The sequence below is a fragment of the Vicugna pacos genome, chromosome 5, assembly GCF_048564905.1.
Source record: "Vicugna pacos chromosome 5, VicPac4, whole genome shotgun sequence".
Lineage (NCBI taxonomy): Eukaryota > Metazoa > Chordata > Mammalia > Artiodactyla > Camelidae > Vicugna > Vicugna pacos.
Window position 1 is genome coordinate 42,299,992 of NC_132991.1, and position 25,337 is coordinate 42,325,328.

The following is a 25,337-nucleotide window of genomic DNA, read 5'->3' on the forward strand; positions in this document are numbered from 1 at the left end:
ATCCACATCTGAACAACAGAGACTCAGGTTCCTGGCTGCATCATTCCATCATTTAAAAATATTTATAGAAAGCCCATTAGGTGCCAAGAATTGTTGTAAGCACTAAGAAAAGAAGGATGAATAAGATAGATATAATTCCTGCTTTCATGGGACTTACAGTCTAGTAAGAGAAGGGAAAAAGAAGACAAAGAAATGAGGAGTATTAGTTTACAAGGGCTGCGCTGCCTTAACAAAATACCACAGACTAGGTGACTTAGAAATTTGCCTGCCCCCAACCCCATTCTAGGGGCTAGAAGTCTGAGCCCAAGGGGTCTGTGGGGTTGACTTTTTCCTTGTCTTGCCTTTCCACTGTGTAGTTTTTTTTTCCTGCTGTACAATGTCTCAGTCGTGCATATACATACATATATTTGTTTTCATGTTCTTTTTCGTTAAAGGTTATTGCAAGATATTGAATATGGTTCCCTGTGCTATACAGAAGAAATTTGTTTTTTAAACCTATTTTTATGTATACTGGCTTACTCTTGAAATCTCAAACTCCAAATTCATCCCTTTGGTAACCATAGATGGTTTACTATGTCTGCAAGTCTGTTTCTGTTTTGTAGATGAGTTTATTAGTGTCTTCTTCTTCTTTTTTTTTTAGATTCCACATATGAATGAAATCATGTGGTATTTTTCTTTCTCTTTCTGGCTTACTTCACTTAGAATGACAATGTCTAGGTCTATCCATGTTGCTGCAAATGGCATTATTTTATTCTTTTTTATGGCTGAGTAGTATTCCATTGTATAAATATACCACCACAACTTCTTTATCCAGTCATCCATCAATGGACATTTATGGTTGTTTCCATGTCTTGGCTATTGTATATAGTGCTGCTATGAACATTAGAGTGCATGTATCTTTTTGAATTAGAGTTCCCTCTGGATATATGCCCAGAAGTGGGATTGCTGGATCATATGGTAAGTTTATTTTTAATTTTTTGAGGAATTTCCATACTGTTCCATAATGGCTGCACCCACTCTGTGTCTTCACATGGTTGTTTCTCTGTCTATCTGTCTGTGTCCTAATCTCTTAAGGACAGCAGTCCTGTTGAATTAGGGCCCACACGAAGGGCCTCATTTTACCTTCATCACCTCTTTTCTTTAACCATGGATGAAATTTTTATTATATTAATCTCCCTTTTCCAACAAAAGGGACAAAACAAAGTTTCAAAGATATCCTAATTTGGCAAAAATTTAACATCCTACATCTTCTGCAATAAACACTGATTCATACATGCAGCCTGTTTCTGGGGCTTTTAGGGATATGTACATAGAAGGCATAAGTGGGAAAGGTACCTTCATTATCCCCTTTAAAGGCCCCATCTCTGAATACAGCCACCTCCTGAAGTACTAGGAGGGTTTTATTTATTTGTTTGTTTATCAGTCAGTTGTTTGATTGATTTGGATGAGCCAGTTCTTAAATATATACCAGCACACCACTATCACCCATAACCTATTATGGCTCAAAGAAGTTAAGTAACTTATCTCTGCCACTCAGCTCTCCAGCAGTAGAAGTGAGATTTGACCCTAGACCTGAGTGATTTCAAAACTTAGACATGTATCATCCTGGTACACTGTGGTTCTTCCAGTTTGTTTCTGAAGACTTGGAATGCTCAGATTTCCAATGTACTTGAATTGTCCATTAAGCCCTTTTTTTTTTTAACCTCCTTTAATTTTTCTGATATATCTCAAATTTTTACCCCTATAGTTTTCATTCCCATTTTCCTCCTTCTCAACATTGTACTGTTCAGTGCTCTCAGCTGTGTCAGCGGCCCTTCTTAGGAAAGATTCTCAACAAATCTACTACACCAATGATTGAACTCAGTTTTACAAGTTCACAGCATTGTTCCAGCCAACAAAGCGCACACCTCTTTCCCCAGCCTAACCCTGGGAGCTTGCAAGGGCAGCTGTCACCCAGAACACTGGTTTAAAAGGAACCAATTCAAGCAGGTCAGTAACTTAATACATTGCAGATTAGGACAGCCAGGAGCTTGGTAGTGGAACTATTTAGTTCTTTAGACTCCTGGTTTTTAAGAATGAGCTGAAAATCTCACGGGGAAGTTACCCCTAAGGGACAAAAGGGATGGAGTGCTACAGAGAGAGGAAGTTGTAGGAAGTAAAAGATCAGTGACCATCCCTCCTCTTTTGGAGTCATAGCAGTTACTAGATTAATCAGGATTGAACTCTTGGTTCCTATTAGTTCTGTTGACCCAGGCTGCTAGTACTACCCAGTAATCCAGCAAACAAGCAAAGTGTAGGATGCCAGGCCATTTGGAGCCATTTCACCAAAGATGAGTTCAAAAGGGTTACTAAAATTTTCCAAAGTAATTAGTGGTGTTTTTTTTTTCTCTCTCTCTCAGTTGAGGACACTAGGTGGTTCCGAGAACAGAGCCCTGACATGCTGTCCCTCCAGTGCTGCCGTTTCTCGGTTACACCACTTACAAATCATGTCTGAGGACATAGGAGACAGTTTGTGCCATGCTACCTAGAAACACAGAGAACTGCAGTGCTAATGAATGCAATAAAATGCCCATCAATAGTAAGTCAGCACAAGTATTGCCCACCAATTCTCTCTGAGAAATTCTCTTAGGCATTGTGAGAGTTAGAAGACAAAACTGCTGAATTGAAGGGGTTTTCAATCTGCCTCCAGAGGTAGGGCATAAGCAGTGGTTATTTTAATGAGTCAAGGTAGCTATACAAGAAGTGATACCTGTTCTATCATGCAGATCAAACTTTATGATAAAGGTAAAATGTTTCTGAAAACTGTAACTACCTTAGATACATAAGACATTATTATTGTCATCATATAAAATATACTGTAGGATAGTGATTGCCAAAAAAGTTCAGAGGAGAGAGAAGTTGCTTCAAGGTCATATGAGGAAAGTTTTCAAGGAGAAAGCCAACAAGAACAGAGAAGATTTGGATGGATCAAGTGGGAAGAAGAAGGGCATCTGAGAACCAGTAAGTAAGACCTTTCGCTTTGCCCCCTGGCTGTTCGTGTCCTGAACCCTGTCATCTCTCACTCCATCCTCATCCCTCCCTGTGGCCTCTTTCAGCCTGATCCTCGAGTCCCTGTTCTCAGAATGTGCTATGCTGGGTTAGAGCCATGCTGCTCACTCTGCCTGGAAGGCCTTTCTCCTCTCCTCCATCTAGTGAGCTCTTGTATGGACCTCCTAAGAAAGCTTTAGTCTCTTGGAATGTGGTATTTCTCCTGGAGAGGAAAAGGCACAACCATTTAACTCCATCAGAGGGCTGATACTGCCTTCCCCCATTGTGCTCATCTTGGGGGCAAACACCTTGCTTTTCACATCTGGATCCTTAGCCATCACGCTTGCTACATAATAAGTACTCAGTAGATGCTGGTAGAAGGAATGTGTGTATTTACAGAAATAAGAGCTTTAGGAAGATAAGTATGTTTTGTAATGGAAAGATGAGCTGATTTTTCCTATGTGAATTTGAGCTGGTGAGATCCCATTAATCTGGAAATGCTTGCCCAGAATTGGAAAGAGGGGACTATAACTAGGTACCATTATTATTTCCATTTTTCCAGATAAAGGGACAGATGCACAAAGAGGATAAGAACCTTGCCAAGGTCTCAGAGCCCGAAAGCAGCAATGCAGGTAACTTAGTCTGAGCTATGAGGCGTTTCCTCTGTTGCCTACTGAAGCTGAACCTTGGGAAATGCCCACATTAGAGGAATCTAAGGGAGAAGATAAGCCAGCAGGGGACTGATGACAAAGATAGAAACAAATACAATGATGTTAATGATCGTGATAGCCTTCCCTTCTGCCTTTTTCTCTTCCTTTCCTTCTTTTCTCTTCCAGGCCTGCTCAGTCCTAAAGCCTAGGATGGGACAGAGCAGCGTGATATCTATACCAGGTGGGGGAGTTGTGATGGCCCAAAGTGAGGTGCTGGAGGCCAGGTGGGCTTATGGAGGTGTCTGCAGTGGGAGAGTACCACCGCATGGAGAATCAGGGAAGAGTGAAGAGGGTGTCCTACGAGGTAGGGCCCAGCAGGAGGCACTGAATCTGAGGGGGTGGGGGCTGAGGGCATCCTTGCAGAGAGCATCCTGTCATGGGAAGTCGGAGGTTGGTTACATGCAGGGGGATTGAGCAAATATATACTATATTAAGGATGATAGGAATCAGTTTCTCATTGTTAGAAAAGGGAATTACAAATACAGAGAGGGAGAAAACTGAATGAACTTAGTAGTATTGGATTAAAATTGTAAGTACCCATGTAAACTCATGGGTTTCAATATATAGATGGATATCAAAACAAATACAAATATATAACTAGAAGAGTAAGTGTATAACTGTGTGTATGTGAGTGTACTTATATTCTACATTCCATAGGTGTCCACCACAGGGCCTGGACTCAGAGACTCCTCAGTGGGCACAACTCGTACCCCAGGTCTTGGTTTCTAAATCCAACCCAAATCCATTCTTCTCTAATAGGAACCAGAACTCCCTGAAGAAGTGGCTGAACCCAGGGCTGAGGCTGGAAAGCACAGGCTGGAGTGGAACATCGTGTAGAGCTGGAAAGCAGGGACGTGATCAAAGAATGATGGGAAAATGTACAAACCACAGCCAAGGTGAACAGGGTCTCACTGGCCAAATTTAAGACATCTTGTGCATCAAAATTAATAATAGCAACTGACTTTCAGGCATTGAGTAAAATGGGAAACTGAGTTCATATAAACTGGTAAATGAATAAACTGAAAGTTTGCTGAGAAATGAGATGTTTGCATAGACTAAAGGTACACTGGCAACATATTTATTAACCTCAAAGGCGAATGTAGTAATTTTACAGCAAAGAAGCCTGGCAGACACTGTCTTAATTAAGTAAACACCATCAATAATGGTACAAATGGAATCGTGAGGCACTTGTTTGGATGCAGTAAGAAAGCAGCATCACTTTTGTGATATTCCTGCCAAAGATGCAGAACCTGAATCTAATCACGAGCAAATATTAGGTAAGAGAACATTGAGGGGCATTCTACAGACTAATTAACTGATGATCTTCAGGTGTGTCAGTAGCATGACAGTCAAGCAAAGACTGAAGAACTGTTCCAGAATGAAGGAAACGAAAGAGAAGTGACAACTGGATGCAATGCATGAATCTGAACTGGATCCTGTTGCTACGGAGACTGTAATGAGAACAATTGGTGGAACCGAGGAGCAGATGATAAGGTAACAATGAATCAATGTTAATTTCCTGCTTTTGATAGTTGTGTGGTTGTTTGGTTGAAGAATGTACTTGTTTTCCTTGTAGGAAATACGCACTAAAATATTAAGTATGAAAAAGAAAGTGTTCTGTGTACTGAACTTGCAATTTGCCTTAACTTTGAGATAATTTTTTAAACCAATATGTTTGTTTTCAAAATCCTGGTAATGTCTCAAGTGAAATTTTCTGTTTAGACGCAACAAGAAGGTCTCTTTTTAAAAATGAGAGTGCCATCTTTGAGTTCCAAGAGCAATAAAATAATGCAAACTTTCTCAGCCCATTAAAGGGAGATTTAGTAAAATAAGAAAAAGCATTAGCAAAAGCTTCCTGAGAATTCTAAGTTGATTGTTGAATAGAAGAGTCAGGTTTGTTTCTGCAAGTTTTTGAATTACTGTAGTTACATTTTTCAATATGTTGTATGTAATACACAATCATCTTTAATAATGCCTTACTTTATTATGCAAAAGTAAATTAAAATGATAATGGCAACTAATAATAAACAGCTAATGTTTATTGAACATTTATTATGCACACTCTGCTATGAGGAATGTGGTATTATTACTTCCATTTTACATATCAGGAACCTGAAGCTTAAAGGAGTTAAGAAATGTCCCCCCAAATTAGTATAGCCAACTTTTGAATCCACGTTTTTCAGACTCCTGTTACTTCCTGCCCTATAGTGCCTCCTGTGAAGGTCATAGAGAAGGGACTCTTAGGGAGGATATCAGGAGCCTAGGCTTCGTTTTAGATCTGCCTACTCGTACTTCATTATTTACTCCCACTCCAATTCATCACTAAGTCTTCCTGGTTCCATTTTAAAACTCTACCCCTTCCACTCCATGTTAGCTAAGGACTCACTGTTTTTCTCCTGGGTCCTGACAGCAAGCTCCCACTCTTCCAGATTTTTATGTCTTCTGTCTTCAGAGTCTCCATACCTCTGTCGAAGTGATCAGTCTAAAATGCACATTTGAATATCACGAATGTGCTTAAAATCCTACATGGAAAAAGACCCCTGTGTGGCTCCAGTTACCTCTGAGTTAAAGTTACAATATGGCACCCAAGGCTTCCCACATCTCATCTCTAAATATCTCTTCAGCCTCATCAAGATCAACTGGTCAAGGTCCCAAGCAAACTGTGTGCTCAAGGTACATTTCTGAATACACCCACACACACTCTCTTATGCCCAGAGAATTAGTATGTGCCCTCCACGCATCAGCCAGGGTGACCATCTCTTTCCAGCATTTTCTGGTATTGTCCACTTCCTCAACCAAGCTGAGCAGGGTACCTCTTGGAATTCCCCTCACTTTGTATAAAGACCTCTTTCATATAGTCTGTCGGAATGTGTTATAACCTCTCTTCATCACACTGAGCTCCCTGAAAGAAGGGATTGGAGCTTATTCATCTTGGTGTCCCTCACAATGCCTAGATCAAAGAGGCTGCTGCATGAGACCTCCCTGAATGAACATGTGAAAGAACCAAGGCATCAGTGGACTGTCAATTGTGTAAGACGCTACCGGGAGGCAAAATGAAGGAAACAGTGATTTCCAGAACCTTTCCAATCGGGTTATGAGAGAAGCTAAATAGGGGGTTAAATAATATGAGTTAAGAAGACAACAGGGGAAGATTTTTAACAAGTATGCAGAGGGCGGGTTGACGAAACCCAAGTTCTGAGTAGACAGCTTTCTGTGCTGGGTGTACTCAGTCCCGGGGATGTGCAATGGCTTTAAAAAAAAAAAATAGTTTTTGTGTTTGAATAGGTACTACAAGCACAGCATATAAAATTCTAAATGGGGAGAAGGGAATAGTGTAAAGCTCCTTCTCCTCTCCACGCCCATCCCCCAGCACCTCAGTTCCTGCTGCCGAAGGAACCAAGATAAATAACCATTTGGAGTGCTTCTGTTTTCTAAGATTCTACCTCCATAACCTGGCAAAGGTTTACAGGAAATAACTATAGACTGATGATTTATAACATAGGCATGTGACCAAGGTGGAAAGGACACATAAATCCTGGGTGGCACTTTATTTACATAAGCAAAAATGCCAACCTCATATTCTGCCCTGGAGACAAACACAACCCTCTGCTAGACATTGCAGAGTGTATTTTAATTGAAATCCCTCAGACTGGTCCTAGGTGACCTTAGGAAACTGTAAGTAATAGCACATGAATATTAACCTAGGTGATTAAATGACGATGTAATGTAATTTGGACTAAATCTGCATTTGTAAAATACCCTTCCCATGCTTTTTTGTGGGGAAGTTGAGCCATAGATCACGGTTGTCAGATGACTCAGTTAATTATTTGTCCATTAGTTTTCATTTCCTAGGGCTTATTGGGGAAAAGTAAATTTACACTGATTTGTTTTATGCAAATTAATCTGTTTGATTTCTTCTTTATTCCCCATTAACACCTGGAAATTTTAAATTAATGTATATGAAACTTGGACACACACAATGAAAATTCAGCCCTGGCACACTGAATACAGGGCTGGTTTGTATTTTTAAAGTAAGTTAATTGTGACCATTTGGACTTTGATTTTAAAATTAGGTGATTTTTATGAAGTGGAAAGTGGTGAAAAGCTTATTTTGTGCAGTTTTAAAAACCACAAGGGAATTAGTACAAACTGAGCATAAAAGTTACCTTAGATTCTACAAATTAGGCTGACTGTTCACCATAACAATATCTGTGTGTTCCCCACCACCCACCCACCTCCCCCTGTCCTCCACACCTGCCAGTTTAGAACACTCATTGGTGTTTCTGAGTTAGATAGATTTTTTCCCCCATCCTAAGGTGTTGGACATAGGTACATTTTTTTGAAATGTATGCATTAAGGCAAGGCTTTAGAAATGTTTCTTCTAGCTTTGGTGAGATATGGAAGTTAAGGAAACTAATCACTGTAGCAACCAGAGACTAAAAATAAAAAGTAGTTTAGTCAGAATGAGATCGCTTCTGTACTTTCCTCTGAGGGTGATTGGTGGAAGTGATGCTATGTCTTGTAAACACTCCGTGGTTCTCACGTGCTTGGAATGGTGGAGGTGGTCCTGGTTCTCCATCAGCTCATACAGGCCAATGAGCAGGCTTCGTTCAGGACTCAGAAGCCGGATGGCCTCAAGGAGATAAGTGAAGACATGGTGAAGATATGGTAAGCCGGTGGCCAGCCTCTGCCTGACCCTCTAACCCCTGGAACCCAGCAACCTGGCCAAGCGCTCCTGCTCACTCTGTCATCAGGAACAGGCACCAGCTGCCCCAAGCCCAGATGCCATCCCTTTACATTCTTCTTGCTGTGGGTATGGCCAAAATTGTCTCAGATGTTCTGGGCAAACTTTGCAGAACTTGGCTCATTTTAGACTCTAGCTTTCTCAAATTTATTCTTAGCATTAGGCCACCCTTTGATTTTATCCCTGGTCCCAAGACTCCTCCTATCTCATATGTTTATGTATTTTTAACCAAGAAAGTTCTCTAAGTGGCCCTTTGGGATTCTTCTGATTCTGTCTCAATTTCCTGCTTGTCAAGGCCATGTTTAATCAGAGTGTCGGAGACTCCCAAGGGCATTTGGGCTATTTCCCATTTTAGAGTTCCTGCCCAGAGGTCATACTTATCTTCGCTCTCAGTGTTTTGAACTCCGCTTCCTGAGAGCTGAGGATATAGGCCAACCCATAAGCAATATTCTCAGTCTTGCGGATGGAGAGGAACTAGCTAATGGGGCCACTTTCTCAGAACTGAATTCAGTTAAATGAAAACAATTATTTATTGGATATTTACTTTGCTCCACATACTTTGTATAAAGAGCTCACTGGGTAGTGTGGGAGGCAGACCATTCAACTAATAATCTCAACACAACACAATGGGATAAATGAATCAAACGAAGGTCATGCAATGGATAGCAGTAGTAACAGACGAGAGTGTACTGTGTCTAAGGAAAATGACACAGGCTGGACTCTGTGAGCTAGGTCAACCGCTAGGTCGACATAAAGGTAGAAGGAGTTCTAGGTGGAAGGAGCCAGCATTATGCCAAGTCCTGAAGACGCGGACTAACAACGTCTGCTGTCACCATTGCACTGATCAGCACTTCCTTTTTAAAAAATTAAAGTTAGCATAGTTGTTATCCTTTGAAAAAAGTATTACTTGTCCTGTTTTGTTCCTAAAGCAATATATGTTTGTTTCAAATATTGAAATACAGAAATATGCGACCTTAGAAAGGAAGGGTCCTCCATAGCCCCAACCTTCAGAGATACGTTATTGTCCGCCTGGGTATATGGGTCTGGATCTGTTTTTCTTATGTATGTGCCAAATTAGAGTCATACTCATTCTTTTACAACCTGTTTCTGAGTACATATAACTAAATATGTTATACTCTATTCTCATTGTTTGGAGGTTTTGTATCCCATTGTCCAGGTGGAGTGGCAGTGCAGTGTAGTAATGAAACATGGAAGCACTGGAGTCAGATGAATCCCATCTCCACCACCCTTGACTGCATGACCTTAGGTAAGTCACTTAACCATCCTGGGCCTCAGTTTCCCTATGTGTATTATGAGGATCAAAACAGTTGCATCTCAGAAGATTGCTATGATGATTTAAAAAGTGAATAGTAGTAAAGCACTTAGAATAGCCCCTGACACGTGGTAAGTCCTCTAAGTGTGAGCCCATACTACCACAAGGTGTTTGTTTAACCAGCTCCCTATTGATGGACGTCCATGCCATTTCCAATTCTTTGCATGCTTTGGCTACTAAAGAAACTCTCAAGGTGGGGAGGGATAAATTGGGAGTTTGGGATTAGCAGATACAAACTACTATATACGTAATAGATAAACAAGTTTCTACTGTATAGCACGGAACTATATTTAATAGCTTGTAATAACCTGTAATGAAAAAAAGTATGTACACGTGTATGACTGACTCACTTTGCTGTACACCAGAAACTAACACAACATAGTACGTCCGCTAGACTTCAATTTAAAAAAAGGAAAAAAGAAAGAAACTTCCAAGGCAAGTTTTGAATTTCCCTTCATATCTGTTACATTTGGGCTCCTCCTTACCAGCTCGCGGACACCCAGCACTTACTTATAAGCACTTAGCAAACGTGTCCTCCTGTTGTTGACTCCCCCACCCCAGGGGCAGCCCAGAACAGGGTGGTTGGGGTGCAGCAGAGCGGCTTCCAGGTCAGATCCAAGAGACTCCACGGCAGGTTTTCCTTCTGCAGAGAGGCCATGCTGAGCAGAGACTGGGAAAGGAAGCAGCAAGACAGGGATCCAAGTGGTGGAAGAGTAGGTCAAGCTGGAGGCTTGAACTGGAAAGAAGCCAGAGAAAGAGTGCAGGCCAGAAACATATGGCCAGAGACAACCCTGAAGACAGAGAGTTCCAAAGGATGCCTTGGACACCAACTCTTTTAGCAAATAAGTATAGTAGACCTTCCCTAGAGATGCTTCTCTACATGTCGTTCTCATCAATCCGCAGATACAAACGAAGTGATGTTGATATCAGTTCCCAAACTACAAGACCCTTCCCCCTCTTGCTCACCCAGGAACTCAGCTTTCTCCTCCCAGTCTCCTGGAACCATCTCTGGGAGTCAAGGGTTGGGATTCTCATACGCTCAAGGACCAACTTACTCCAGTTGGCCTGCTCTGGTCTGTTCGCCAAGGTGCCTCCCCAGCCACAACCTCAGGTGCTGCAGCCACCGCGGAGAGCCTGCTGGGCCACTTCCTCCTCACCCCCACCCTCCACCTGGGGGAGGTGTGCTTGGCTGTGTTCTTTGGCAGAATATGTGTAGGATGGGTTGTGGGGTCAGAGAGGGGAATGACCCTATCTCCAAATCTATGTCTAGAGTCTGTCGTGAATTTAACTCCAGTTATGTCTCTCCCTAACCCCAGTCTCTGCTGAAGTTCCAAACATGTCCCCTGAGGCTGAACTGAGGAAAGGGAAAGGTTGACATGTTTCAGCCGCCCCTTCCAATGTGCTATCTGCTTTATCTCTTTAGTCACTCATGAACAAACACTGACTGTCCGTTGTAGTGGATTGAATGTAAAATTCATCCCAGTTCATTGCCCTTTTCTGTGTCTGTTCCCTTTGCAGTAAGACATTCAGCTCCTCCAGTTCAGGAGTGGAATCTCTCCCACTCCCTTGCACTGGGGCTGATCTGGGACTGGCTTTGGTCAGCTGAATGGGGCTGAAGGGATGGTGTGTTGGTTCCAAGCCGGCACCTCGAGAGCACTTCCTTGAGCACTTCCAGCCACTCTCTTGGCTCCTCAGCATGTCCTAGAACAGCCCGGGTCAGACTTCTGTAGTGTTCCACTGGGCTGTGGATGGACCTCCTTCCGGGCGGGGGGCCTGCACTTAACTGTCTGCCAGTCGAGCAAAGCTGCCCATAGCCCAGCAAATGGCTGTCACAAAGCAACAGGCCACTAGCTGGAAGGACAGTCAGGCCACAGGTGCAGAAAAAGCAATAAAAAAAATAAGCTGTTGATGGCTGATCTCTAGTTCTGTTTAGCCTTTTGAGTGATTTTAAAAAATGAGGCTGAATGTAGAAAAGTCCTTCTTAACCTGATAGCTTAGCCTCTTGGTCCAGTTGGGGTAGTTAATGGGCTGAGTTCCTGGAGGTGGTTAATGTATGCCTGCTTCCTGGTGGCCTTTTCTGGACATTTTCCGCTACAGTCACGGTTATAGAGGGGTGGGCCTAATTGTTTGGCACATTGGACTGGGGTGATTTGGGACAGGGGGAATGCTGACTTGGTATAAAGGAGGTGGTTGGGGATCTGGGCTTAGGATTGGTTGGATTGCATATCAACATCATGCTTACAAGCTAGTTGTTTGCTATCTCTAGGAGTTAGCTAGCCTGGAAAAGGTAATCCCTCCTCCCCAATCCCAAAGACCCCAGTGTATTAAAGCATCATAAAACACAGAAAATAAAAAGCATGATTAATACAGCAAGCCAAGAGGACATGCATCCCTCTGCCGTCAGCCCTGACAGACTGAATTGCCAGGAACACTTTACAACCTCTTTCAAGGCCACGCACGTGAGGACTCAGTATTCTGACCCCTAAATATTTACAAAAGTCCTTCTTGCCATCTCGCTGTAGTTCTCCTGACCCAGAGTCATTCTTTGCTTTTTCAGGAAACACACAGGATTAAAGTCCAGGGCTGGGACTTCCTTCTCTGGGTGTTTGACAAGGACTGACGTACTCTAGGTCTTTGAATCCCGGAAGTCCAGGACACACCCAGCCTTGGGTGCAGCATCCTGAGTGCCGGAGCGTAGGTGAAAGGACGGAAGCAAACAACATTTCAACATGAGGGACCCGCTGACAGACTGCTCGGTGAGTAGCTCGGTGTGTTTTGTGTGCCTGTGTGTGAGGGCAGCTGAGTTGTAGATTTTTGTGTTAATGGATTTTAACTTAAGAAATTTGAAATGCTCAGAAGCCAAACATGTTTAGATATTAGCACTGATAACAAGAGTCTGGTTTTTCTTTGGTTCAATTTAAAACAGAACTCTTTATCTAGCAAATGACAGGGCAGGTCATTGTCGTCTTTTATTCTCATATTCTTGGAAAAACTTTGAGTGGATGTAGCATTATATTTGCATGCAGATGGTAGCTGTTTGGGAAATATTCTTAGAACGTATAACAGTGGTGCCAACCTTGTGCATAGAGTGGACACACAAACGTGCAGAATATCTGCAGGCAAAATGGGAAGAATGAAGTCAGGGTGGAAAGTTTTCTCGTATTTTCTGTATCATTTAGAGTCAAGAACTGCGAGTCCGAGGGAGGAAGGACAGACTCCCCACTCTGTCCGACCTGCTGTAGTTCTCGGACACATTTACCAGCATGTTTGTTTAAGCCCTGGGAGCAGTACCAAAAATAGAAGGTTGATCAAAAGTCCAAAGACATTAAGAGGTCATTAGCTGCAACAACAGAGATGTAATTTAGGAAATGAGGAGCAATTAAAATAAAGAAGTGGGGGGGGAAATAAAGTAGTCAAGGATAGTCAATGTGTTATCCCAATTAATCGTGCCAAAAGCTAAAACCAGTTACATCAGAGGCAAGGGGTTGCATTCATCCTTCAAGTATTTTATTAAAAACAAAGCGAAACAAATTGTGGAGAAGCAGATAAGCAGGGGCTGTCGTGAAGCCATAAAGAAAAAGATCAACAGAGAATCATTTGTTTCATCTGTGTTTATTCAAGGGCTGTGGAAAGTGCAGGCTTAGCGAAGATGACACTGGCCAAGAGTTTGTTTGCTGTTTTGGGAAAAATTATTTGTGTCGGGCAGATTGTTGTGCAGGTTGGGGGGAACTGGGTTGGGGGTTATTTTCTACTTTTTTTTTGTACATTTGGAACAATGACAATAAAGGAGCCCCCTTTTAAAAAAACAAACAAAAACTATGACTGTTGTCCCACAAAATGAGTTTGGCAATCAGACCAGCTAAATGAGATGTAGTCATAGTGACCGGTAATATTAACAAAGACAAGGAGGGGGAGGGTATAGCTGAGAGGTAGAGTATTCACCTAGCATGCACAGGGTCCTGGGTTCAATCCCCAGTATCTCCATCAAAATAAATAAATAAACCTAATTACTCCCCCCCAAAACAACAACAACAAAACATTTTTAAAAAATAAATAAATAAAGACAAGGCAGTGACAAGCTCTGCTTACTTTTACTTTTTTAAACACAAAGCTAATATGTGTCTAATGTAAAGACAAACACTAACAATACAATTGCATCCAGATTTTAGGAGTGAAACCTCCCTCTTTGCTTTCCTCCGCCCCCATTTCTCCCCATTGGTAGGCACAGATAACTTTTCAAAAAGTCTTTCATCATCAATGTATTTGTTGTTGGTGGTGGTGGTGGTTTGTTTTTTTTGTTTGTTTGTTTTTTGTTCGCTTGTTTGGCTCCTTGTATTTGATCTCTTACCGATGTGTTAACTCTTCTCCTTTCTCCCCATTGATACTTGGGTGACGTTTTGGCCTAAGGATGGGAGAAGTGGAGGCAAAAACTTGGCACCCACAGTCACCAAAGAAAAAAGTCAACACCAAGGGAAGAATGAGATAGTAAATTGAAGCCAGATTAAGTTCAAAAAGAAAAAAAAAAAAAACTGGAAGCCTAGTATCCTTTCCCAAAGCTGCCTTCAGACCCAGAATGAGGAGAAAAGTTTCCTTTTGAGCAGCCCCCGAGGCAATCCACCGCCCCATCTCTGTCAGCTTAATGCTCCCTCCCTGACAGGCTGACGAGTCCTGTTGCCTATGCTGAACCATTGCCCCGAGGACTCCTGCCCTTGTCCACGAACTTGAAGGTCATTTCTATGGGCCCAGTGCCACCCAAGGTCATCTGGGAGACCAGAGAGGGCCGATATCCCTTCAGCCAGGGTTTCGGAATCCTTTAAAGTCACGGAATCCTTGCTCGCTTGCAATTGTTTCATCTTCATCAAGAGTTCAAGTTGATTTCCTGGTGCCGTCCCAGTTTGTGCTTGGGAAACAATGCTGTGGGAAGATGAGGCTGCAGTTTGGGAACAGAATAGAAACAAGGGAATGGACTGCAAAGATGCTTTGGGAAACGCTGAGATAGTTTCACGGGGAAACCAAAAAGAAGCCAAAGCTTTAACCATTTGCAAAATATTCCATTTCATGAGTCCCTAGAAACACAATTAATTCACAAAGCCTTAGCTCAGCTCCAGTTCTTAACATGGTCAACTCCAGTAGATCCACATATAGAAACCAATGGGCTGCGTGACCTTCGATGGGGAAAACGTGATCTCTTTATTTGTGTTAGTTCCTAACTGAAGTTTAGAATTTCCTTCAATTTTGAATATAAGCAGCCAACTCTAATACTACTGCAGTGTCTGTGACCTTGTAACCAATAAAAATCACATATATTTTTATATAACGTTACAGTTGTTTACAGATACCTAGAAATACTGTTTACTCACACTCATTGGGACTTAGAAATTTGGGTAATTCTTGAGACTTGTTATTTAGTATGTTAATTAAAGAGCACGTAAAATATTGTGATTTTAAATTATGTTTTTAAAATATATATATCAATATAATTAGTTTCCCTTATGATCCTATTTTGTTTTATGCATTTGAAAAATACTATTCTGAGTAAAATAGATTTCACCAGACTGCAGAAAATTTAAACACCTTTTAGGTCATGCTCCAGTGGGCAAGATGGGCTGATAGTGGGGCTATTCAACTTCAAAGAGCCTGTTTAGTGTCCATGCTCAAATTGTCAGTCACCAGGGTGGCACAGATTGCTTAAATGCTGTGCAGGGCTTTTAACTAATCTTAGAAGCGTCAGAAGTTATCTGAAGAAGATTTTTTAAAGTTCTGTTTTTGAAAAAGAAAAGAATTGGCTCTGGGCCTTGATGCCTTAATGCCTGTGAGCTTAGCTTCTAAATCCATGTGTAAGGAAACAGACAGGATGGAATTATCTCCAAATGAAATAATCTAATCATTAAAAAAAAAAGTAGCACCTTCCTAAGAAACACCACCATAGAAATCAAAAGCAAATAATAAGCTATAACCAAGGTTTTGCTTTTGCTCACTCCTATGGGTCCAGGTAGGGACTTGTCAAAGCAGGCTTTCCTGGGTCCACACAGTCAGCCTCTTCTCTTAACTTCATCAGCTGTTGAAACAGTATTGTAGAGCTGCCCCTTCAGCCTGGTTCACATGCCAAGCTGAGCATCTCAGTTGGCTCAGCCTGGGTCATAGGATGTTAACTGTTACTAATAGAAAAGATGCTAGGGTAGTGGTCTTTGGCTACTGGGGGATTGTGGGATGCTGCAGAGATAAGAAGGCAGGCTGGGTCTGGTTTGAATGTCCTTGGCCCGTAGCACACCCAGTGTGCATCAGTGAGCTATGTGATGGACTGGTCCACATTTCATGGGCCTCTGTTTCCTCATCTGTAAAGTAAGGGGAGGAAGAGGATGAAGTAGACTGACCTTTAATGTTCTGTGTCTCATAATCTATGACAATAAATACAGTAATCCATTAGTCTAGAAGAGCAGTACTTAGAAATACCACATCACATGAAATCAGTAGCACAGTTCCTGGCATGTGAAAGGCAACTAACAAAAGCTTATGTAATTAAATTTAAGTGGAATATCATGGTTTATTTAACACTATGAGGACTATCATTGAAGGAAAAAAACCTTTTCAGACTTGCACCTTGAATAAAAATGAATTTTTCTAGAATAACTGAATTTAACCTTCTTCATCATTCAAGTCAATGTTGATATAGTGCTTTTTTTATTGTTACAAGACATTTGTCTAATCATTTCATGTGGTAATTGCCTAGGTTACTAAGTTCTTCGGTAATGATATTTATCCAAGAGAATTTGCTTAGAAGCACATTTTCCTAATGTGAATGGGAAATGTCTGTATACAGCAGTTGTCTATATGAAGGAATTTTTAGAGTCTCAGAAAGATCTGACATATTTATTTCTCCACCAGCCTGCAATCCTTTTATCAGGGAAAAGAAAATCTATAACTTTTTTCCTAGTAATTAACGACCCTAGGGAAGAGCAGCATGTTAATATAAATTTATATGGAGATGTAAGATCAATAATGGGTTCTTTTCTGGAATGAATATTTGGTAGAGGGTAGGGCTACCAAAGCTCAACAACGGGAAAACACCAAAAATTCAGCTTCCACGTTACTTTGAGTAAAGCAACCCCTTCTGTGCTGGTTGATGACATTAGGAAGCTAGCTGCACTGCTCATGATACTGAGAGGCAACTACCACTCTGAGTTCATTTAGTGTGATTATACTGATTAGCTGTGTGCAAGTATATTTATTTCTGATGGAGTCTCTAACTGATTTGCTCGCCTAACATTTCTAATCACAGTTCTGTCCCTAACTAATGAGGTTTATCTTTCGCTGTTTGGGCCCTAACTATAAAATAGGAGGATTGGCTTTAGTGGTTTCCCAATTGTGCTCCATGGAATCCCTTCAGAGACCCCTCTGGTGGGTGAGAGAGGGGTGGGGAGTAGAGGAGGGAAAGGAAGGGATAGCCTAAGCCGAGGTCAAGGGATTTCATCCTGTCAAAGCAGGTAAGTTCCAAGATTTTCTGATTACACACACACACACACACACACACACACACGCTGGATGAAGTGGTCTCTGGGGTCTGCTTTGATGTTTCTGCAGGTCTGTTTTTCACAGCTTTTGTCTTCAAGTCTGAGTAGATGGTATAAGATGAAAGATACAGAATCATTGTATCTAAAAAAGGGGATACACTGAAATAATGGAAGTATTCTTAGCCACTCTCTTATTTATTGATGTCACCCTTATCTCAGTCTGGATCAGAGTTTGTTGGGGAGTGTCTGGTATTGTACATAAAGTCAAAGATAAAGATTCTCCCCAGTGCTATAATAAGCAGAACATCCCGCTCTTATCTGATCCCTAAGTTAACAACAATGTAATGTTTTGAAGAACTTGCTGACTTGTTGTACCTGGGCACACTGGGGTTTGGGGAATGGATCACAGCAAGGTGTGCCTGGGAGGCAGAGGTCATGGGCAAGTTGCCTCTGCCTTGAAAAAATGTGTCCATTTCCCACCTTGTTCAAGTACCAATATCATCATCTACATGTACCACGATGTGAGAAAAAGTTAGGAAGTACTAGCCTATTCAATGACCAGAAAACTTCCAAAATCTAAAACTGCAGCCCCAGGGGCAGTTGAAGCCGTAAGATGTGCTTGGTTGGAGTAGACTCTTGCTTTAGAAAGTTGCATCTGAATGCCTTGGGAAAAGACAGGCGGTCTCCACATTGCCACAGCTCACCCTCCTCTCCTCTTAAGACAACTGAGTTTTGAACATTGGTTTATGAACTTTCGGAGCTGTCTGGCTTCCCGGGAACTAGTCCTCTAGAGATAATATTTTTTAAATGGGTCTTGGAGAGTTCTGATGGCTAGATAAGTTTGGGAAATGCGTTGGCATCTGCAGCCTCGGGACAGGGAAAAATTTTTCAGCTGATTCTGCTTACTTCCGCTTTGGTTAGAGGCAAGGTTTCCCCTGCCTGTCCCCATCCTCACACATGGAGTCTGAGCTCCCCTGTTCTTTCCCTGGGACTGTTGGACACAGATCACCACCTCTGGTAATGATGGGCAGCGGGGGATCTATGCCTTAAGACAGCTCACCTCAGAGTCCCCTCCCTCCACTCCTGCTTGTCCTGATGGGAGTTTCTTCTCCTCCCTTATGCTCCAAAGACTCAATCCCTCCAGCCATCTCTCTGCTTTGTCTTCTCCCCGCCCCAGCCTTATAGTGTTTGAGAGCAGAAAAATTCACTTTTCAGGCGTGCATTCAAATCTTTCTTTCCTGCACATGGCCCCTAATGTTTTTGGTGGGTCTTTGTTTCTGCTTTGGTGTGAGCTGGAGAGAGAAACAGATAGGACACTATTTAAAAATACACAGCTTAATACTGTGTAATTCTGTGAGATATTTCTAAATAAATCAAATAAGAATGCAAAAGGACCTATAAAGAAAATCATAAAATTTTATTGAACATAAAATAAGATTTGAACGAAATGAAAAGACTTTCTATGTCCTTGGATGGGAAGTCTAAATACCATAAAAAAGTTAATTTCCTCAAATTGAGATATATAAATGTAATGCAATTCCAATTAGGATCTCAACAGGGATTTTTTTTAGATGGTAATTAGATAAATGTTCATATAGAAGAAAAAATGCCCCAAAATAGTCAAAGAAATTTTGAAAAAGAAAAAATTGTTGTTTAAAAAGAGAGTGGAAGAAAAGTGTCAGTATCTCTGTAACTCACTTAGGTAGTATTTCATTATTACTTTATGAAACATAAAAATGTCTCATAATTTAAAATAAAAAGTTAAAAGACTCTATATGAGTTAGAATTATGTTAGCTGCATGTTTTAAAAATCCAAAATGAGTGGCTTTTAAAAAAAACCTATTCTCTTTTACATAAAATAAGTCTACACGTAGAGAGTTGGGGGCTTGTGTGGTGGCCCCCAGGGCATCAGGGACCCAGCTCTTTCTCTCCTTCTGCTCTAAGATCTTAGCACATGGTGTCCATCCTCACAACCACCTGACAGCATCAGCTGTCATTTCTAAGTCCTGGTTTCAGGAAAGAGGAGGAAGGAACTTTCACTGAAACCCAACACAAAACTTTCCACCCATACCAATTTGGGAAGCATTTAGTCACATGGCTACACTCAAGGGTGAGAGAGGCTGGGAGATGACTTCATTCCTGCTAATCATTCTCTATTTTCTTCCCATGATACCTAGGTGTGTTTTAATGGATGCTATTCAGTGTCATGGGAAGAAAATAAAAGGCTTAAGGGAGAATTTAGTGAAAATGTTTGGGTAACAGGAGTACACAAAAAAGCTAAACAATTAAAAAATGCTGACCAAACTCTCCCATTGCACTTGTAAGGGGAGGAAGGAGACTTAAAGTATTATGTCATTCATCGATGGCAGGTTATGCTCATAGCAATAAAAATGAGAAAGCTTGGTTGCCAGATACTGATTTTACTCTCACAACTCAGAGGAGAATTGGTCCTTCCTGACAGAGGTTACACCTGGACTGTACTTACAGGTGCATTTTGCTCGCTTGGCTTAAAATTTTGTGAATTGTTGGCTGCAGTTGTATGTTAGATACCAATCCTCATTTCAGCTTTTTTGGACAAAAAAGCTGGTCGGTAGTTCCAAGCTCTTGTGGTAGCTGTCCCTCCAGCTCCCTGTCCCCACCCTGCTCCTCCCTCTTCTGGGCGCCTGGAGGGTGCCTGCAGACACGTGACTTTGCCAGCCTCGCTTTAGGATTAACAGTGTCCTTCTAAAGACCTTTGTGCTTGAGCTCTTGTCATCGTTTCAGTGAAGTTGTTTGCGACTACCGTGTGTCACCAAATCCTCCCTGGCTTTCTGTGTTCAACTCAGGGGAAAGTTAAACTACTGCATAAAAATAAAAGGATTTGGTGTCTATAGGATTGTCTTTACATCCTAGGTCTGGGTTGGTTCCACCCCTGAAGGTAGGGGCCTGGATTAGGTCATTTCTTTAGGTCTTTCTTCCTCTGTGCCCTATGTCCTCTGTGGCTCTGCTAGCCCTGTACACCACGTGCTGCTGTGACAACTGAAAGGTTGCCTGGGCCCCGAGGGTCCACGTATGGCAACATGCCTGCCACATAGCAGGTGCTCAGGAAGTGTGAGTTCCCGTCCCTTCCCTTTCTCAACACGGTGACCAGCCGAATGCCAGAGACATTTGAGGGCTGGAAGGGGCTGGGTCATTTTATGAGCAAAGGGCTACAGCATGGCACTCAGTCTACACAGAATTTGCATCCTCTTATATAAAATCTCATTTTGAAAAAATGCAATTGGCTATCGCATCTCCCAGATTGGAAACACAGAGACAGTGTGTGTTTGAGACCCCATCGCCTCACTCACCTGCTCTGTGTCAGGAAAGCAGCAGAATCAAGTGACATATACCCTCTCCATCCAGGCATTTAAAATCAATCGTCATCAATGTCTACCTTTACCGATACAATTTTCAGAATAACATTGTGGAGTTCTAAAGCACATGACAGAATCTTTCGATTGAAATTTTTGTGTCTGCAGGCTAAATTCATAGAAAAATAAATGTATAAAAATGATTTATAAATTTATAAATGTTTGGTTCATCCAGAATGTTCAACTCATTATTATAACATTTCTTTTACTAGAGTTAAATGAGATCTAGAGGGGGCTAGGAGAAGTTTTATTAACACATTATCCGCTTACATTTTCCCATCTCAGCCAAGAAATACTTGAATGATTCAGGGTTTGTCATGAGGTCCAGGAATATTATTTTGGAATTTGTGGGGGAGACACAAAATGAATATGCAGTGTATTTCAGAATGTACTTTTAGCCTTCCTGAGACTAATAGGGGTGACAGGAAGTCAGATTCCAAATGCACCCCACTGCTGAATTGTTTGCGTTTGGCCTAGGAAGAGACAGACAGACCAGCTTTATTTTTGAGAAGGGTTCCCCAGGATCTTTCACATCCAGGCAGAAGAGACTTCATCTTTAAGAACTGATGGAGCGATCACTGGCGTTGACAGTCGTCAGTACAGCAGCGTTCGGTGTTCACAGGAGTCCAGTCTTTGGAAGTGCTAATCCTTTGATGCATCTTTTCTTTTTCAGTATAATAAGGTTTACAAGAACCTAAAGGAGTTTTCCCAAAATGGAGAAGATTTCTGCAAGCAGGTCACATCCATTCTTCAGCAAAGGTACAAAACGCATGTTTGCACTCAGCTGTGCCTCCTCCTGAGCTGCTGGGAGTGACGTGACTGGAGGAGTGGTTAGAGCTATCCTACTTTCTAGAGCACAGTGCTATATTTTGGCAGTTGAGAAATTGGTTTGAAGAGTGATTCTCTGAGATTGCACATTTAACACTTGGGTGCTATAAAAATCAGGAAACAACTGGGAGTGATTCTGCTTGGGAAGGCTTGGTCCAGTTCCTTCGGATTCCTGGGACCGAGTTTATCACCCCCTCCTGGCCCCCCCAGTGTACCTGACACATAAGCCTGTCATCCCACTCCTCACGCTGATGGCAGTCCCCCCTGCGAGGGCAGTGCTCTGTGTGCCGAGCTCTTGGAGCCTGGCTTTTTGACCTCTTCAGGAAATGTCTGTTGACCAAATGCATGGATGAATGAGAAGTCACGATTTTCAGTATCATCTTCTCTTAATACTAGGTGTGATCATGTGTAAAGCTGTGCTGAGATGAGCACACTCAATCCAGTCAAGAAAGTTACAAAAATTCCTGCTTAAAACTAGAGAACCTGAGGACTGAATTGGGCCATAAAGGGTTTCTTGGCTGTTTCCCTATGTCTAGGCAGCTCTGTGAGAGACTCTAAAGAGACCTTCAGAAGAGATTGTTCTTTCTTTTAAAAGACCCCATTTCAGATGTAAAATATGGAATGTGTGCTGTAAGAACAAAGATGCCGGAGTCTATTGCATGTTGTGTTAGTAGGTCAGAAGCAAAGGAAAACCTTAGCTCTGTCAGGACCAGTGAATGAGGCCAAGGAAAGATAGAGAGCTCAAACAGACTTTTTTTTTCTTTCTTTTTTTAAAATTGAAGTATAGTTGATTTACAGTGCTGTGTTAGCTTCTGCTGTACAGCATAGTGATTCAGTCATACATATATATGTATTCTCTTTCATGATAGGTTATTACAAGCTATTGAATATAGTTCCCTGTGCTGTACAGTAGGACCCTGTTGTTTATCTATTCAAGCATATTTTTCTAAAGAAAATAACCAGGTTTGTCAAGTGAAGTCAAAAAAAAAATTTTTTTTTATTGAAGTACCGTCAGTTACAACGTGTCAATTTCTGGTGTACAGCACAATGTCCCAGTCATGCATATACATATATATATTCGTTTTTATAGTCAAAAAGAAAAAAGATTTAAATCAGAAGTGACTTTTATCTTAAGAGCCAAATTGCTTTGATTCTATGAAAAGAAGAGGGAGGACCCATCTAGGAGGGAATTTTTTCTATGAGAAAATATTTCTATCCATCTCAAAGGAAGTGATTTAAAATAAGACCAAGTAACTATTATACAAATTCAACCCATTACCTAGGTTAGAAAGCATCTCCTTCCTGCAGATCAGGAAGAATCTATATACAGAGTAGCCATACAAGTGAGCTGGGTTGCAGTCAGCGGGGCCTTGATTATTTGGTGTCTCCAGGTTCAAAGCTAGCTGGGTAGAGAGCTGTGAAGATGGAAAGGAGGTGATAAATAATGCCGGGTAAACAGACTCAATGAAGAACTGAACGTATTTGGGGGAATTACTTCTCCAAACTAGCCTTATTGTTTCTCCCTTGTCCAAGTCACTCCACATCTCCGCCCTGCCACAGACGTACCTACTTTATGTACAAGTCAGAACCTTCATTTCTTACCTGTGTTTCTCTTGACATTGTTTCCTTCTGTCCCAGACCTATTAATGTGCAAAACTGTCCACCGACATGTTCTAGAATGTCAAATGAGCTCCAAGGAAGGAGAAACACTTGGGTAGCTAAAGATAACCTCCCCTCGTGGTTTTCCCTCCTCATGGAGCAGAATTCAGAATTTGAAAATCTAAAGAATACAGCTGGCTAGCAAAACCACGTGCACGTCTCTGGGATAAAAACTGCATAGCATGAATACAGAAAGGGGGGGCTAAAGGTTTACCCAGGTCAAAAAAATTATGCCAGATATTAGGTCGTTTATGCAATTGATGGTTTCCTGAACAACTTGTAAAGCTACCCTCTTACAGTTAAATCATTTCCCCTTAACCAAGATGCCTTGTGTGAGTCGCTTTATGTTCATTCCCGAGACATGTGCACTTGGCAGTGTCTCCTCACACTTGAGCTTGAGGCTTTCTTCCTCTTGCTCAGCTGTTTGATCATGTAGTTAACCTGAAGGATGTTCAGCCACACTAAAAGAGCACATGTCTGGCGAGAACTGTTTTCTAATGGACATGAACTCTCCACTAATCTATGTGGCACATTATGTGCTTTTTTTTCACCAGCTGTTTCCCCACATGTCAGCTGGCAAAGACTGAGGCCACCTCCCTTGCCAAGATTGGGTCATTTTTTCCCCTTGGGGAGTGATTCTGAAGTCACTCCCTCTTCCTACAAGGTGTTTGAGCTTTGAGAACATAGTTACCATATCAAAGGATGAATGGTCACAACTGAGCTGGCATTACACTCGCCTCCGTCTTCCCCTTCTGTGAAATCAGTAATTATTTCCCTAGATATACAAGTAATAAAGAACTGTTTCCTACTAGTTATGCAGACAGGAACCCTGGGTATATTTTCCTCTTAAATGGGTAGGCTTATTGCATATGAATCAATGATACTGTTCCCTTGTATTAGAAAAATACCTGGAAAGTCAGTACTCTTTGAAAGAAGCTATCATATTATTTAGAGTATAAACAGGTAATGGGAAACTCCGTTGGACAAGTAAAAGGGTACTCTCTAAGAGCAGGCATTTCCACTGAGGTTAATGCATAGAAAATCATAAAGGCAAATCCAGTAGCCAGCATAATGAGAGATTTAGTGAGGGGCATATGGGGCTTCTTTGAATTAAGGGTACCTGCCACATAAAATACATTCAGTAAATACCTGTAGATTGAATGAATAAGTAAATGAAAGCTAGTTAAGTGTTTATTTTCTTATTATTACACCTACATTATTAGAACAAAGTCTTACTGTCCTGGGATATTTACAATTCCAGACATCTTGAATCCATTGGAATGTGGTTCCGCTCAACACTTCTGTATTAGCTCGTGGCTCCAAGAGACTGCATCCCAGTCAAGCTTTGAGGCCAAATCATGTTTTATTTCCAAGCTCAGCTGCCTTCTTGCATTTGTTCTAATTGGGTGATCGAAAAGTGTTGCTATTGAAACACCAGTTTGCCTGGAAATTCTTCAATTCAGGGTTGTGCTTAGCTTCTTTTATCCAATTAGTTGCTTCAGTTTCCTTTTTTGTAGTAACAATTCAGATTTAGCCAGAAACACACAGCAGCTCCTAAGATGCCTAATGCCAAAGTCATCCGGTTCACTTCATCATAATCACAGATCAGATTCAAAAAGACAAAGGCACATTTTCAGAAACTATCTCTGAGTGTTTGGGTACCCGCACCCTCACAGCTAGTGTTTAAACAGGCTTTGATAGGAAAAATCAATTTTTCCTCTCTAAGGAAACTTCAGACCAGATTTTCAAATGGCAAGTACCACCACTGCAGACATAACTTTTTTAATTAAAAAAGAAAAGAAAAGAAAAAAACAAAGAAGGAAGCGTAGTTGGTCATTGTTCCATCTATAATTCATTGCATATGCTGTCAACAAAAGAATAGATGTTTGAAAGGAAATCTTTAATAAACCCTCACCTTCTCTGCTCTACCAATAGCCTGGTGATCTTACTTCCCATAATTTCAGCTCTTTTTTGCATGTTGATGACTCCCATGTGTATATTACTAGACGATATGTCTTACCTGTACTTCAAACCATATATCCAGCAGTCTGTTGGACATTTCCAGCTAGAAATGTCCCATGAAACCACAAAACAGAGCTGATCAGCTTTTCCCCAAAGCTGGTACCCTTCTAG

At 41.5% G+C, this 25,337-nt stretch overlaps 1 protein-coding gene across 2 annotated transcripts in view; it reads left to right on the plus strand.

Moving 5' to 3' along the window:
• Positions 1-3,269: 3,269 nt before the first annotated feature.
• Positions 3,270-25,337, plus strand: part of NOSTRIN (nitric oxide synthase trafficking) — a 75,480-nt gene continuing 53,412 nt past the window's right edge. The window contains exons 1-7 of one of the 2 annotated variants that reach the window (XM_072961112.1): positions 3,270-3,659; positions 3,864-4,041; positions 4,497-4,633; positions 5,067-5,231; positions 9,659-9,748; positions 12,372-12,570; positions 21,391-21,476. In XM_072961112.1, the coding sequence (XP_072817213.1) occupies positions 12,544-12,570; positions 21,391-21,476 (113 nt within the window). In that variant the 5' untranslated portion in view covers positions 3,270-3,659; positions 3,864-4,041; positions 4,497-4,633; ... (1 more) ...; positions 9,659-9,748; positions 12,372-12,543. Of the gene's footprint in view, positions 3,660-3,863; positions 4,042-4,496; positions 4,634-5,066; positions 5,232-8,970; positions 8,992-9,658; positions 9,749-12,371; positions 12,571-21,390; positions 21,477-25,337 lie in introns of those variants that run through there. The other variant, XM_031678391.2, reaches the window with a different exon arrangement.